The sequence below is a fragment of the Amphiura filiformis genome, chromosome 6, assembly GCF_039555335.1.
Source record: "Amphiura filiformis chromosome 6, Afil_fr2py, whole genome shotgun sequence".
Taxonomy (NCBI): Eukaryota; Metazoa; Echinodermata; class Ophiuroidea; order Amphilepidida; family Amphiuridae; genus Amphiura; species Amphiura filiformis.
In genome coordinates this window covers 41,624,102-41,642,395 of record NC_092633.1, presented here as the reverse complement: position 1 = coordinate 41,642,395, position 18,294 = coordinate 41,624,102, and the positions used below count along the sequence as shown (strand labels likewise).

Genomic DNA, 18,294 nt, shown 5'->3' with positions numbered 1-18,294 from the left:
ATGATAGAGTGTTGCGTGTATTCACATTTATTTGAAAGAGCGTTAAAATAACAGCAGTTAGTAGCAGTTTCGCCTGTCACACTTCATGGCATGATCGGCCCTCATTAATGGGTGATGCTGGGACTTTGGCTGTTTGTGGTTATTCTGTATCTCTTTAGTTTATGGCGGGAACTATGGCGTATGCAGGTGCTAATGCACCCATATGTCTGCCTTAAATCAGCCTATTTTAGGGCATTCTGTGGCTATTCTTGACACTGTGCATTTGCTCTGCTTGTTGATGTGTGTTGATAAGCGTCACCATTTGTCATCAAACCCTAATGGATCACCATGCCATTCCAATGGGAAGCATGTTGCACCTGGTCCATTTTTCTGTTTTTCACTTTAAAGCAATGCATGATTTGCAGAAAGAATAGATTACTATTTAAATGTTAATTTTCACTGCTGACATTTTCCCTTTTAATTTTGTGCCAAACAAAATGAGGTAAAAGGAAGAAAATTGCAATTTCATTCCAGAGCCCACAATGCGTGTATTAGCTCGCCGATTGTATTACATGCATTATTGCACTGAATGTCATGCAGCTGGGACGTACATTATAAGACGTACGACGAATAGAGATATGCACAAAATATATATGCCACTGATTACACATGAGCTGCATTCACAAGAGCGTGTTAGCAAGCACTTGTTTGGTGAACTCTGAATAAAACCGAGACCTTTGGATATAATATAAAAACTGAAATTTGACTGTAATTAAACCACTTCAGGCTTGGTCTTTAATGAGTGTTTTGGTACACCACTGGGCATTACAATCATGCACTCAAGAAAAATTGAAGGCGTCGCTGTGGAGCAAATCACTTTAAACAGATAATTAAATGTACACAGATAAAAGCACGGCTGAGTCCACATGTCTTCTTATATGCAGCGGCACCATATTTGCAAAAAAACATTTTTATTTCATCTTTCATATCACATATAATCATATTTAAACTTAAAAAATATTGGCTATATAAACATTTCTGTCAATGTTTGCAAAAATTACACAATATGAATACACTTTATGTGACGTAAACAGTAGCATTTGAAAATATAACACTTACACAAGCACATAGAGTTACTATTTTGTTCTAAATAGGTTACAATCTGATACATGCCGTCGTCTGCTTCACAAACTATCAAAAGGCTGCTTTGTGTGATTTTTGTTATTATTGCTGTATTTCATGTTATTTTATATTTCATCATGCTTCTTTCTTATGAATGATGAGATTTTCATACACTCTTAGATAGCGAGAACCAATCAGAGCAAGCGTTAGAAAAATCCAAACCATGCATTGATTGTGTCTAATTGCACTCCAGCGTACTACGCCAAGAGTGTTTCAGCGCTGTCGCGTCAGCGTAGGATTGATTCATTTTTGGGCGGGTTGATACATTTATATTTAGTTCTATTTTCCAATATTTTTAGTGATAATTTTGTTATAAAAAGAGTAAAAAATCACGTGTTTTTTCTTCTCGTGTATGAAATAGGTTAATGAACTTCAGTTATTACTTATTGCTCGAGAAATTAGACAAAATAATGCACTTAGCTGATGTTGATCGTCTAATGCACTCCCCCTTCGGGCTCGTGCATTAGACGCATCAACATCAGCGCATGCGGCATTATTTTGTCTAATTTCTCTCCCAACAAGTAATGGCGTTCATTAACCTATAGTAATATCTATATTGATAATACCTCAAACTTAATATATATAAAGTTTATTTGACAGAATTAATATGCGGATTAATTGGACAGAGTATCTCATCACAATTAAATGACAAAGATAAAAAAATCACACCAGGCAGCCTTTTGAGATATAACAGTATGAAAAGCAAACAACGATGAAAGCAACCCTATTTACTTGGAACATTTTGACTTTACTGTATGCAATGCATCTGTAATTACCATTTTATGCCGATAGCTTGCTTGAGTAATCTGTATTAGCCATTTCTGCCAAATCACTTATCGGGCTAGTTCATTTAAAGTCCATGCTCCACCAGTGGAAGATTTTGGAAATATCTTCCACAAGGAGAATATGAGTTTCAAATGGAATAGCGCATTCACCAACTCTATTTGAAACTCACCCTCCCTCTGTGGAACAATCAGTTTGAATATTTCTCAGAGAGTGTATGATATTCAAATGGAGCTGCCTAATGTGTTCATTCCATTTGAAATTCATACTCTCCCTCTGAAAGGTATTTCCTACATCTTCCACAGGGTTAGTGTGTATTTTTTTTTATGGAACAGCCCATTGAAGCTGATATAAAAATTGACCATGAATCTTACGCTTGATTCATTACAAAATAAAATACTATTACATCAACCGTAATATGTGATGCGATCAAGCAAAATCAGTTGTAACTCGGAAATATTGATTTTGAGATATAGCCAAATAAAGGAAATATTTCTTTTGTTTACTTTTGTTTTGGAAACTCTTTTATTGCTCATATATTTGGAACTGGTTGTTCAATTTTAATGGGGTTTTTAGCAAAATGCAGCTTTGTAAATGATTTCTCCTATCTTATAAGAAACTGAAAATTTAATATTTCCGAGTTCCGACTGATTTTGTTTGATCGCACCACATATATACCCATAATGACTACATTGGACTATTCCAGATCCATACAGCCTCTATGCATCGGTGACTCCATCTATCCCCCTGTGTGGAAGATTAAGGTCATGTCTTCCATAGTAGGTGTATGAGACAGCCCATTAAGTCTTAGGTTTGTATGCACAAAACAAGTTGAATTAACAACATCCAAAAATACAATAGAATAAAGTATATAAATTCCAAAATGTTTTGTGCATACAGACCTTACTAGTTACTGAAGCTATAGTATAAGTGGGTTCTTAATTGAGTTCTTATATGTTGGTACAATGAGCATGGAGCAAGTGGTTAAAATGGGTGGTAAGAATGTGACTTCAAGATAGGGTATACCCAAAGATGGTACTGTGAATATATTCAAGAAACCTCTTATTATCAAAACCACAATAATAGTCTAAGAAAGAATATCTGTCTTGTAAAGCCTTCCTATAGAGGTTAGGAAATCACTTCTTTTATAATCTCTGACTGAGTGACTAACCAGGGATGTAACTGGCTAACAGATATGAACATCAAGTACTTGCATGTGACATTAAATATCTTCAGGATATCTTGTCCAGGGAATAGGCTTTGGGGATAACATCCTTCATGAAATATCATAATCTAATTCCAGAAATGTAAAAAAATATATTCCAGGTTGAACTGGTTTCCTGGTTTAGACCTGGTCTAACTATGGAGGTTAGACTTCAGGAGCCATCTCTTTCAGCTTTTCTTTTCCTCTTTTACTCCTAGCAAAGTCCAAAAATTAAACTGAACCAAGCTACATGTATTTGCCCTTAACAAGATCTATAATAATATAGAATAAGGTATGTAAATATCAAAGAGTTCCTTCTCCGTAGGACTAATCTCTATAAAAATGGTATATGTTTACACACACACAAAAAATAATAATACTTGTATATGTCAATATTAAACATGTCTTCATAATACATATATGTAAAAAGTTCCCATTTTCAGAGTCTTAGTTTAGCAGCAATGTAGCTTGCAACACCATCACAGCATCATCATTCTACGTAGTGTTTACAATCCTCCGTTCACATGACCACCCATCAAGTGGTCAAGTGTCAGCAGATCATCGTAAATGGCGGGCAGGTTGTATCTGTGACAGGAGGATTGTACACACTTGGCTGACTGAAGATGCCATGATGGTGTTGCAAGCTATATCGCTGCTAAACCAACACTCAGTAAAAGGTAACTTTTTAAACAAATATCAAAATGACAGAGACCAATATCAGCTGTTGGATTTTGAGTGTAACTCACAGACAAAGAAAAATCCGGCCATTTTCATAATTCCTGTAATCCATTGTAATTCCATTCATGGTAAGCCACTGATGCATGTACATAGTAAGAACATGATTCATACTGCTGTCAACAATTCTGACACTACTTTTCAGGTACTAGTGTTTTAGAAGTCAGCATATTGGTTAAATGTATGTTTGACCAGTGTGGGTACAATTCTTTTGTTGCAATGAATGCATGTGTTCAACACAATTACAAAGAATATCAATGCTTCACACAAGGTTTTCAATATGTTATCAAAGTTTTCATTCATGAATATAACTTCAGGCTATTGGGCTATTCCAAAGTCCATACTACCCATGTGGAAGATTTAGCTTAAGTCTGCCACAAAGGGAGTATGAGTTTTGAATAGAACAGACAGTTGGGTAACTTTTGTTTGAAATGGGTCCAGGGGTCTGGCAGTGAAAAGTGGACCAGCCAAGTTTGCACACTAAGGGATGCTAACAGGGTGCTAACCCGTGTGCTAACAGTGCGCCCGTTAGCACCCCGACTACGCATACAGTACGCGTTCACCGTGTCAATGACCGTGAGCTTGATGACGACTCCTGTATAGACTGATTCCAAGTCTTACATAGCAGGCCATGTTATGATTGTAATTTAGAGCAATTTTTCTGTATTTTCTTTCTATTTATGGATGGACCTTTGTTAGCTTATGTATTTAATAAAGTTAAGTTCATATTGATTGTACATGCGCTATAAACAGGACTAAAAACAAATTTCTCAAATAAAGTACCTTTTCAACATTTGAAAAAATATGCATATAGCATAGAAAAAATATGTACATGCACGGTAGATCGCGGCAGTGTTCCAGGCCTACCTGATGACAGGGTTATCCTAATCTTATTTATATCCTGGTGGGCCTCTTACAAATCCAACAAGGATGAATGTTGACAGGATTTATTGAAGTTTTGTAAATCTGAATGGAGACTCAAAAGTGTTGATCATGTCTCACCTAAGCTGCTAAGCACATTCAATGGAATTACAAACAAGAAAAACAAAAACGAAAACACCTGAAATGGCCTCATTGAATAGCAAATGTTGAATACAGTTTTTTTGTATAATTGCATCTTCTGCATGAACATGTAGGTTTACATAGAAAAGCTGATGCAGTTGTTGGTTAGGCACCTCAATTTCTACATCCATTTACAGATCCTAATAGTTTTAGACCTAAGCCCAAATTTTATGGGTCAAATGCCAAAATCATCAAGACTTAAATGATACGCTGTACTAGGGTTGTAGCTACAGTGGGCGGTGCCGTCCAGCACTCGCCCTCCACAAAACAGTGATTTTAGTATTGCCGCCCAACACTCAATTTCCCAAAACAGGTATGCCAGAAACAGGTTTTTAGCAATAAATTATCAACACACCTGTGATAAAATCATAGGTAAAGTTCTGAATTTTCAAAAGTTCAAGAGTACTACTGGATGGTTATTGGTTTTGGAAATGCCCCATTTACTACTTAATTACCCTGTGCTGCACCCTGATACCTCACAAAGCATTTACAAGTCTGCGGCATCCTGGATTATATAGTAGATGACACTTCCTCTAAAATCTCTACACAAATGCACAGGGTGTGAGTTGTCTGAGACTAGTATACCTTAGGTACACTAGTCTCAGGAGTTGTTAATAATGTTTATCCATAAAAGGCATATAGATAGTTCCTACTACATAGCTGAGTTATCCTCATTGATATAAATCCATTACACATTGCTCAAAGTCATGTAAAAAAGCCTACAAGAAATAGTGACATAAAATACATTTTTGTCCCATAGTGACATCCCCATGCTGACTGACTCAATGTAAGGTTGGTGTTTAACCACATGAGTACTACCTGCTGAGTGCTGATTGGTTACATGAAGACTATTATGACTTACTGAGCCAATACGAAGTATGGTAAGAATGGCAGTTAGAGCTGAAGAGGCTTAACCATAGAAATGAGTACTACCTGCTGATTGGTTACAATAAGACTATTATGATTTATTGAGCCAATCAGCAACATGGTAAGAATGGTGGTGGGACTGGAGAGGGTTAATTCTATGAGATGAGTACTATCTGGTGATTGGTAATACAAGAAAACTAAATATTATGATTTACTGAGCCAATCAGCAACATGGTAAGAGTGGTGGTAGGACTGAAGAGGATTGAGCTTAAATATTTAGAAGCTGCATTATAATTGGTCACTTACGATGAATATATCTTGTAACAAACCAATCAGAAATGCTGTTAGAAAGGTTGATCTCAAGGCCGGGGTTAATGTGAGGTACCAAGATTTATCTTTTCGATATATCCCATAAGTCTTTGCATATGAACCCATATATCGTCATTTGACGTCGTGTTGATGTGCGCATCGTTAGCGAACATCATTACTGCATATTTCCAAAGTAAGTCTTGAAGTGCTCAGTAATGATGTGCCCATCTTACCCATCTTATTCTCCTCATATAAGCCTGCCTGCCCTCAATGTTGATCACTTTATACATAGAATTTGTATAAACCTAAATTTACCCTACATTCAATATATGATCTAAAATACATGCAAACATTTGGTCGTTTGTAATTTTTCCAGTACTTTTGAGTCCCATCATACAAGATTATACACTCTTTTACAATGTTAAATACATAAACAATATAATTGTAAATATTACAGTGTACTGGTGGGTTACATGCTATTCCAATAAACAGTCTTTAAGTAAATATATATAATAACAATGCAATGTTTTTGGTGAGTATATGCTTGTTGCAGCATACTGGAGGCAAGTAAGAATATAAGTTATATCTACAATTAGATAAAATACCAACATAATAAGAAATAATTGTTATACATGTACAAGTACAGCTCATCTAATACCCCACTTCTGTAATCATATGTGGTATGATCAAGCAAAATCAGTCCGAAGTTGGACATATTCAATTTCTTATAGTTTCTTATAGGATTGTAAACAGCAATTTGCAAAGCTACATTGTGCAGAATATCCCATTGAATTTGGACAACTCGTTCAAAAGATATGAGGTAACATGATTGACAACCTCATCCCCCACTTTACCTCATCAAAATGCTGATTTTGGTATCAGCTGAAAGCTCATATTTTTCTCATAAACATATTGAAATTGGGTGTTCCAATTCGGTATATTTCCGAAGATATCATCAAAAAACTGTCGAAAAGTCTCAAATGTGGTATACCACATTTGAGACTAATTAGGCAGTTTTTTGTATGATATCTTTGGAAATACACTGAGTTGGAACTTCTAATTTCAATATGTTTATGAGAAAAATAGGGCCTTTCACTTGAAATCAATATATTACATGATCATGATTATTATCATTAATAAAAACCAGTAGCGTAGCCAGCGGGGACTACCAATATCACGCTGTATAAATGTCACATTTACAAACAACATTTACATGTTCTTTTTGCATGAGTGCTTGAAAGGGATGACATTTTATGTTATATGTAAGTTTTAAAGAATTTGATTTTCTAAATATATCAGGTCACCTTCCTTTAAAGAGTTTCCAAAACAAAAGGAAATACTTTCTTTGTTCAACTATATCTCAAAATCAATATTTCAGACTTGCAACTGATTTTGCTTGATCACGTCACATATGCCTACAATTTAAGGGTTTAAGGAAATAATATTAAAGACCTGTCTGTAATAGCTGCCATATAAACAATCTCTGCATTGTACATATCTACAAATATAACATCAGGCAGCTCTTGCAGATGAGGTGCCCCAAATCCTCCATATTTATACTTTGATCAGCACCAAAGAGCGCAGGGTTGCCAAATCCGCAATTTGGTAGCCCAATTCTCACTATTCACAATAAGGGCGCCATTAGCGGTTTGCGATGTAATCGTGATGTATCATGGGAAAAGGTCGACATCCAAGTCCGCATAATACTGAATATTACCATGCTATTACATAGGAACACGTGACAATATTTTTTAGTTTTGACATTTCATGATTTGAATAGAAATGTAAGCACCAGACAGTAAACTTTCAAATGATACCAAACTTATATCAATAACATCAATACTTTTCAAGATATGGATAATTTTGTAAATGATACCTTGACGTTTTTGCCAAATTGCAATTCTGAGTAATGGGCCAATTAGCTTCCTGCCTTACACAGTATTGAATAGGGATTGTCATAGTTCAACTACTGTTAATTATTGACTAAATAAAGATCTTTTTAATTCATACTTTCAAGGATTTGAAAGTCCACTTAGTTCCAGAGTCAAATACTATGAAATTAAGAATTCCAAAATTTGATTTTGGATTTGGTAATGTCATCTTTAAAGGCCAATAACTCAAAAACATGTCTGGTGACTTGTTCCAGAATTTGTTGGAGCTGGTCACACATATGATGAAAGTAATGAGGGGGTGGGATGAGTTTAACATAGATTCAAAATTATTCAATATTTCGGATATTGCTATCAACCACAATCATAAGGAGCTCACCTTCTTGTGACTGATCAAAGTATTTGGCAAAATGGCATTTTTTCTATCAATACTTTTGGCACCACTTATAAAACTGGCCATTTCGTTTGAGTTGGTCTTCTTTTGAGCACCCTGTACACAGGTCAACAAATGTGATGTGTTACAATGATAGGTACCTTACAGAATATGTTTTAAAAATACTTTAAAAAGAATAAATTAAGCTTAAAACCATACCAATTCCTTTAAAAATCTTAGTTCGTAAAAAATATTTTTTTCTTAGAAATATTCTTTTGACATAAGGTACCTTTGATGTAACATATCACAAATAGTCCTGTCAAAATGAGGTTACATGTTTAAAAATAAAAGTTAAAAATAAACAATACAATTATGTTCAAGGTATACAATAGTTAAGATGAATTCATAATACAATTGAATAGTATACAAATATTGAATTTTTATGAGTACAATGGTAGGAATATTTCACCAAATATTCTTACTCAAGAAAAATATTTTTCTCATTGAACAAATAAAAACATTCAATATTTGTTTGATATAACTCATAGGTTCTTTTCTTTCATTTAATTCAATAAATCACAGGGGAAACAAAATAAATTAAAAATATATCAACTATATTAATTTTGGAGGCAACACCGATGCCTACAGTTTGTCCACTCTGAAGTACAAAGTGATAACTCGCGCATATACAGCATGTAAACGTCTCAGGTCACCGCACACTGTATGCTCACATTTGTCAGCGTTGCCACATGGTAGCTTTATGTGAGTGCAAGGGAAAATTGTATATGCACAGATTCAATAGTCTTTTTGCAGCTGACACCAAAAGTAGCAAAAGTAATCACTAGTAATTGGACAATCAAATGACAAGAATCTTTGTATGAGTTATATAACTAAATATAATTGAGAACAATATATTGAGGTACATGATAGCCATGGCAAAGAGTGCAAGTTTGTAAATGAATACTTTTCACGTACATTTGCAAACAATCCCCCTTCCGCAGCAATGTGTAAATCCAGTTAACCACATGAGCACTACTAGCCAAATTATCAGCCTCTAAGAACGATTTCGATTGGTTATAAAGAGGGCTATATCATGTATTAAGCCAATCAGAGATATAGTAAGAATAGTCATTAGGACTGAAGAGTATTAAGCTTTTTATTGATCACTCAGATGATTATAGCATGTAATTAACTAATTAGAATACTGTTACAAAGGCAGTAGTACCAATGGGGTTAAAGAACATTTCTTTCACGTGTCACATATTATTTTGGACATGTAATTACAACAAATTCTGAAATTCAATTTTCAGATTCAGATTTTGAAGGCAATATGCAACACTTATCAGTGGGTGAATACAAGACTGCATCTGGCAAATGTCAATTCTTGTGTGCAGGGTGTAGCGTACAGACAGTCAAGTGCTCAATTTTTTTTTTTTTTTAAAATCTAGAAACACTACATAACAGCTCACAACATCAACCAGCTAATGAACATGATAAAGCAATCAACAAGGTCTCACAAATTCACTGGAAAAGAAGTGCTGAATGCAAGAGATGTTTGATACTTGTTTGTTCAAAGACAAAGACTATTTGTCTAAGTAGCCATAAAGATGTTTTTTAGAAAGGAATAATGGAGGATGAAGGTCAGGGGTTCTCGGTCATATTTGCTTGAGGGCCACGGAGGGCCAAACTCAAGTCAAAGATCTGTGTTTGTGAGCCTTGTTTTGTTAAATGTACATTTCTGAGCTGTTCAAGGTGGACAAGATCTGACCTGTGGGCAGCCTATGGAGAATCCCTAATGTATGGAATAGTTGCCTGACCTGCCTCTCACTACACCTCTCCCAGGTTGAATCCCTGTATACTTTGTTCAGCTCATTATAGACCCTATCAAATAAACCAAACAGAGCAGTATAACCACAGACTAATACAGACTATTTTCCAACAGTCAAAGTCCCCATGCATTGTATGCTGTGAATTCTCGCATATTCATGAGGGCCGATCGTGCGGGTCTACCAATCACGCTTAGCGTTATGCGCGCATTCGCGATATCGTGTTAGAGCATTGTGTGTCTTCGCGTTTACGCGTAAGATTGTAAAAGTATGCGGTACGTACATAGTGGTTTTGTTTGTCGCACTGCCAGGAATGATCGGCCCTCATTATAGCGTGATGCTGAGACATTGTTTGGTTTATCTCTTTAGTCCATGGGTATACAATTGAAATGGCAGCCATGTTGTTGGACAGAGGGACAGGTCTTTATTTTGATAGTTAGTTTTTGTGAGTGAAGAAATGAACTAAATCCCATCTCTACAGCAAGTGAAGAATGTGTCCAAATACACTTTCAGCAGCAAATGATGATTGGTTGTTCAAAGATTGACTATAATTAAGTATGGCCTGGGCTAGATCTCCAACTTTCCAGTCTCGAATCTTCACTGTCTCAGCAACTTCTGCCAACTAAATAATAAAAAAAAAATACAAATACCATGAAACTGAGGATACATCAGCAAACTTTGCAAACTGACAATCTTCACTTGCACTGGGCTACTCCAGTTGAAATCTACATTACCCCTTTTTTGGAAATATCTTCCATATGGCCAGGGTTAATCATTTTGAAACCTATAGTCCCCTGTATTATGGCTTCATTTATATATCTTCCACAACTGGAGTGAGTATTTCAAATGGAAGTTACAATATTGTCTATTGTATTCAAACTCCTACTCCCTCTGTGAGAGACTGAAGCTAAATATTCCACAGGGGATTTTAATCATACTCCCTCTGTGAGAGACTGAAGCTAAATATTCCACAGGGGATTTTAATCATACTCCCTCTGTGAGAGACTGAAGCTAAATATTCCACAGGGGATTTTAATCATACTCCCTCTGTGAGAGACTGTAGCTAAATATTCCACAGGGGATTATAATCATACTCCCTCTGTGAGAGACTGAAGCTAAATATTCCACAGGGGATTTTAATCATACTCCCTCTGTGAGAGACTGAAGCTAAATATTCCACAGGGGATTTTAATCATACTCCTCTGTGAGAGACTGAAGCTAAATATTCCACAGGGGATTTTAATCATACTCCCTCTGTGAGAGACTGAAGCTAAATATGACACAGGGGATTTTAATCATACTCCCTCTGTGAGAGACTGAAGCTAAATATTCCACAGGGGATTTTAATCATACTCCCTCTGTGAGAGACTGAAGCTAAATATTCCACAGGGGATTTTAATCATACTCCCTCTGTGAGAGACTGAAGCTAAATATTCCACAGGGGATTTTAATCATACTCCCTCTGTGAGAGACTGAAGCTAAATATTCCACAGGGATTTTAATCATACTCCCTCTGTGAGAGACTGAAGCTAAATATTCCACAGGGGATTTTAATCATACTCCCTCTGTGAGAGACTGAAGCTAAATATTCCACAGGGGATTTTAATCATACTCCCTCTGTGAGAGACTGAAGCTAAATATTCCACAGGGGATTTTAATCATACTCCTCTGTGAGAGACTGAAGCTAAATATTCCACAGGGGATTTTAATCATACTCCCTCTGTGAGAGACTGAAGCTAAATATTCCACAGGGGATTTTAATCATACTCCCTCTGTGAGAGACTGAAGCTAAATATTCCACAGGGGATTTTAATCATACTCCCTCTGTGAGAGACTGAAGCTAAATATTCCACAGGGATTTTAATCATACTCCCTCTGTGAGAGACTGAAGCTAAATATTCCACAGGGATTTTAATCATACTCCCTCTGTGAGAGACTGAAGCTAAATATTCCACAGGGGATTTTAATCATACTCCCTCTGTGAGAGACTGAAGCTAAATATTCCACAGGGGATTTTAATCATACTCCCTCTGTGAGAGACTGAAGCTAAATATTCCACAGGGATTTTAATCATACTCCTCTGTGAGAGACTGAAGCTAAATATTCCACAGGGGATTTTAATCATACTCCCTCTGTGAGAGACTGAAGCTAAATATTCCACAGGGGATTTTAATCATACTCCCTCTGTGAGAGACTGAAGCTAAATATTCCACAGGGATTTTAATCATACTCCCTCTGTGAGAGACTGAAGCTAAATATTCCACAGGGATTTTAATCATACTCCCTCTGTGAGAGACTGAAGCTAAATATTCCACAGGGATTTTAAATGGAATGACCAAATCAGCTCTACTTTCTTCAGACAAGAAAACTGTGATCTTAACTTTTCAGTCCAATGTTGGATATTTTAGTTGTAATCACTAATAGTTTGTTCTTACATTTCTTTTGAAATACAAAACTGGAAAAGTTGAGCACATCTTATCTAACAACTTTGTGTTTTCATTAATTTATGTTATTTTGTGTGTATTATTTCAATTTAACATTATATAAATACTTCATGGTTAGAGGAGAAATAGGTCAAACTACTTTTCCCAAGATACTGGCTATGGGCCTCGTAGCCAAAGGATAATAGTTTGACTTATTAGATAGACACAACCCATGTAATATTTGTTTTATTATAACTCTTACATATTTATGAGCTCATGATGCCAATTATTCATTTATCTTAATCCAAGTAAATACATGGTAACTTACCATTCTTAATTGATACAACATTCCAAAATCAAGTTCTGTATCAAAGACAGAATTAAAAAGTCTAGTTTGTGTCTGACGTTGTATGTCAATCAAATTCGGACAGAGTTTGTTTACAAGTGACGGATGATGAGTTGCTGAATGCTCCGGTTAAACAGGGCACCTTAAGGTTAATTTTGCACCTTCAAATATACAAACTATCTCAAAAGTAAGGTCTTCACATGGAAACTTTCTTTCCTGAAGGCACCATGTCAACAATGCCTAGAAAAGTTGCTTTTTGCCTTGTAAAAGTACGTAATTTCTCGCCATTTTCTGCGATTACCTTTCTCCAATCGGCACCAGATGAATTGACCCTCCTTTTACGCAGGCTTTTACACACTATTAACCAGGGTCATACAGAATTTGATTGACAGAATACTATTGCAAAATGTAGTAAACTGTTGAACTGTGAAAATATTGGGTTAAATAGAGGTCTGACATGCAATTTATTTCTGGCCCCAAACTTTGATGCTGGGATTGAGATTGTAGGGAAGTACTCAGTACTTGAATATATTAACTGGTGAACAGTCTATTTGCGTAGACCGGCTAGTAGCTGATTCTATTTTTGTTGTATCATATGTGATTGATCAATCAAATGGCACCATTAGCTTATGAATATGTAAGAGGTGTAATGGGCTATTCCATTTAAAATCCACACTATCCCATAGACGGAGTATGTTTTTCAAATGTAATTGGTCAGGGTTAATGATTTTGAAACCCATACTCCCCCCTGTGTTATGGCTTCACCCATATCTTACACAACCAGAGTGAGTATTTCAAACGGAAGCTACCCAATTGTCTATTGTATTCATAACTCATACTCCCGCTGTGGAAGACTTTAGTTAAATCTTGCAGGGGTAGTGTGGAATTTGAATGGAATGACCCAATATTACTTGCCTGCATGACTTTTATTCCCAAATGTATAGTAATACATAGCTGGACACCCTGCTTCCGATGCTGCCAACCATTGAATCAATGACTTGAGTTGTGGGTCACCACCAAAAGCACCGCATCCCCAGTTTCCTGTTGCTACGGGCTTCACTCGGTGGCAGCCATGTTGGTTGCTATGGTCTAATGTTGCACCTGTGATATGGTGTGAAAAGATATATTTGAATACTGCATGTGCTATGCAATTATTAGTAATGAATTATAACATGAGATGTATGCAAATATGAATCAAATTCAGCACAATTTTTACAATTAATATTTTGACACCGTTTGTCATTGTAAAACAACATTTGAACAGTTTTCGTATAGGACAATTATTTAGCAGCATGGATACTGATATTGGACTCTGTCATTCTTGACATTTGCTTAAAAAGTTACCTTTTTCAGAGTCTTGGTTAGCAGCGACGTAGCTTGCGACCCATCCGGCGTCTTCATTCAGCGTAGTGTTTACAATCCTCCGGTCACATGACCACCCGATGGGTGGTCAAGTGTCAGCAGATCATTGTAGATGGCGGGCAGGTCGTATCCGCGTCCCTGTTGAGTGTAGGTTTTAGTGTCTTTATCTCGATGGCTTCCCTGATCTTTCTGTTCCAGAACCGATCCTCCCTGCCGATGACTTCCACGTCGTCCATGCTGATGTCATGTTTATGATCAGCTTTGTGGTCACCGACTGCTGTTCGGGGGGTGGTGGTTCTAGTATGTTCTTTGAACCGGGTGCCAAGATTTCTACTTGTCTCTACTTGTTTAGTACACCCGAAGGACAAGACCCCTAACACCAACAAATGTGGTGTAATTTACAGAATCAGCTGCCCCGAATGTGAGAACACTTATGTTGGCGAGACAAGTAGAAATCTTGGCACCGGTTCAAAGAACATACTAGAACCACCACCCCGAACAGCAGTCGGTGACCACAAAGCTGATCATAAACATGACATCAGCATGGACGACGGGAAGTCATCGGCAGGGAGGATCGGTTCTGGAACAGAAAGATCAGGAAGCCATCGAGATAAAGACACTAAAACCTACACTCAACAGGGACGCCGGATACGACCTGCCCGCCATCTACAATGATCTGTTGACACTTGACCACCCATCGGGTGGTCATGTGACCGGAGGATTGTAAACACTACGCTGAATGAAGACGCCGTGATGGTGTCGCAAGCTACGTCGCTGCTAACCAAGACTCTGAAAAAGGTAACTTTTTAAGCAAAAGACAATTATTTAATTTGTGTACATCGTGGAACATTCAACTACGCTGTGACTAATCATGCTAATACACGAGCGTACAACGCTACTCTACACCTCCATATGTGCTACGCACAGCCATGCAAAAGAGTATGTTCCATGATGTACACAAATTAAATAAATTTTCTATAGGATCTCAAATTCATGAGATCGATGCTTCAACAGTAAGAATTCACAAATCATGAACAAGACTTCTATATGTAGGTCTATCGCACAGGTCAGGACATGACACGCTGGCTCAATCCTGATATGTATGGATAAGGTGCAATACATTGGACATGTTTTAGGTAATCTTTCCACAACACACCTCTCCATAACAAATTTGAAAGGCAATTAACAATGGTTAACAGACTCATATTTTCTGATCTAAAGAAATGCACTTTTTAAAATTTTGTGAAGTTCTAAAAGGCATTTCAAACCATCCATATATGACAACATGAAATATAAAAGTTTTCTTGTAAACTCACCTTGAATACACTGGTCTCCGTCACAGACTGTACCTAGAGAATCCTTCACCACACTAGATGCTGTGCCAGCAGCATAATGATGAAGACTAGCATACTGTCCTGTGTTTGTACCTCTGTCTACTGTACTAGTGTCTGACTGCACAGAGCTTACTTGCCATGGACTGTGCTGCTCCCGGTGGTACTGTTGCTGCCTGAGTTGTTCCTGGTATACCCTTAGAGCTGATTCAATAATTATATTGGACAAATTGGTTGCCATAGATATAAGATCTGCTTCACTCATCCCATGATCTGTTGATCTCTGGTTTGAATTCCTATATGTAGTAGTCCCTACAATATTTATACCAGGTAATGCTTCAGAATCTAAATCAGATTGTAAGGCTTCCGATTCGCTTGTACCCTGATCCGAAGAAAGCGCCCTTGACCATGGCCGACCATAAATATGGACAAAAGCATCGCATATGACTACTGTAGCTTGCCTATCTGCGTACAAATCAACTGGTCTGGTGTAATGATGGGAATCTGCTTCGGAGCTACTGCCTCTACCAGATATGCTACTTTTAGATAACTCTTCAGCAAAATCAGCCAGTTCTGATGTTCGTCGTTCCTGGTGCTTATCTTCATCTTCTATTCTACGCTGCATCTCTTCGGCGAAAAAGGCAAGACTTTCTTCGGTACGACTAGGCCTCTTTCCAAGGGGATCTATATTTGCTATTTTGAGAAGGTCCTCTGTGAAAGTATCAAGACTAGAACGCTTTGAGCCGGAGCTACAGGGTATGGAACTAGTGCGAGAGCTGCTTCGCGAGAACTCGTTGAGCTACTAGAAGTTGTTAAGCTTCCACCTAACACTCTCACTGACTCGGATAATGTACGAGCTACAACTTCCTCGGCACATTCACGGATCTGAATATCTTGAACTGATAGCGGAGCTGAGTCTGCTCCAGTGTTAGATGAATCGGCGCTTGAGATACTTGCACGCAATCTTTCGCTGCACATCTCCAATCGCGATGCTGAATCATCCAATCGTGGTGATGAACCAGTATCCGTGAAGATGGAGATGGCGGAGGAGTCCACGGCTGATCCTCCGATGGAATGGTGGGAACATTGACTTTTATAAAGCCATCTTTCTGAGGTTGATGCGCACCATGTGACGTGACGTTCACCCACATCAATACCTTTTCGCTGTAATGGTACAGCCCCATAGAGCTTAATATAAGCATCATCTATTATTTGTCTGGCCATACCGTCCACCGAAAATGTAGTTTTACTTGATTGTGATCCGCTAGTTGAATCCATGTCACTCTCAAATTCTACCTTGACAAAACTATCTGATTTCCATGACAACGAAGATATCACGCTGTAATCTTCTAAAGAATCACGGCTGCTGCGTGACTCGGTGCTGCGCTGAGTTGATGAGCTTTCATACCTGTGAAGGGAGTCCTCGCTAGTTGTAGTTGGAATTCTATCGCTTTTAGGAGTAGACTTTCTTGACCCTCGGCATTTGCAGACTTTACAATTCACTCTTTCTGGGCTTACCAATCTATCTATACCAATCACTTCCTCAAGTATCCCATGAGCCCAGTGTGTTGCCATGGTATCCAAGTCTACTTTAGTATCACCATTCTCCTCTGCTAAATCCACCCCATTTGTTGTGTGCTCACTCACACTTGGTAAGATCGAACCCCAGTCTTATCATCACACACAGCGTTGGTCATGATTTCAGGTACTATGTTATCAGCAATTTTTCCAGCAGCATTCTTATGCTCATGTTCATCTTCTTTCTTTGATTTGGTCTTTGCATCTTGTACTGCGACATTGGTAATGGCTTTACTCAGCGAGGTACTGTATGAGTCTAGTGCTGTGGGTGATGCATCACCTGAGTAAGAAATAACATGGGAATAAGAGAGTTAAATCAAAGTTGCTCACCTAAACAGCTTATGCATAACTCTAATGATATTAAGATTTAATGTACATCTGGGACGGACGAACCGACATGGCGACTGAAACCTTCAGTCTTCAACTGGGTTGTGATGCAAATGACCTTGAGTACTGGACACTTCCAGTATAGATGACAATCGGCGAGGAATGTCCTTTATGATCCTGTTCCAGCCGTGAGAGGGTTTGGCCCGACGCCTCCTCCACGGTTGAGGGAAGGTTGCACCGCCCTCACCCAGATGGCCTCTTTCACACCACGCTCAAACCAACGCTGCTCCCGATCTAAAATTTGGACATCCTTGGTGTCAAAATGGTGTCCGCTGGCTATCAGATGTAGAAAAACTGCTGAGTCGTTACAACTTGAGCTGGATCTGCGATGTTGTTGCATGCGATTATGAAAAGGTTGGGCGGTTTCTCCTATGTAGGAGTCCTGACAGTCTTGCTCTCTAGAACAGCGTACCTGTAGACCACTCCACTAATCCTTCCCTTGGGCTGTTTGCCCTTGGGATGTACTAAGGACTGGCGGATAGTATTTGTCGGCTTAAAAGTGAGTGGTGATCCTGTGGTCGCGATAAATTCTTTTGAGTTTCTCAGAAAAGTCGCTGTGGTATGGGATGGTAATGCTCATTGTTTCCCCGTCCAATTTGTGCTTGTGGCGGTGGGCTAAGCGATATCCTTGTTCAAAACTTTGTTTATGGCCCAGTCC

At 37.9% G+C, this 18,294-nt stretch overlaps 1 protein-coding gene across 1 annotated transcript in view; it reads right to left on the bottom strand.

Moving 5' to 3' along the window:
- Window positions 1-10,684: 10,684 nt before the first annotated feature.
- LOC140154534 (uncharacterized) overlaps window positions 10,685-18,294 on the bottom strand; it is a 94,538-nt gene continuing 86,928 nt past the window's right edge. The window contains 6 exon segments of the mRNA XM_072177104.1: window positions 10,685-10,831; window positions 12,961-12,995; window positions 13,894-14,079; window positions 15,657-16,461; window positions 16,464-17,310; window positions 17,313-17,529. Of these exon segments, the coding sequence (XP_072033205.1) occupies window positions 10,685-10,831; window positions 12,961-12,995; window positions 13,894-14,079; window positions 15,657-16,461; window positions 16,464-17,310; window positions 17,313-17,529 (2,237 nt within the window).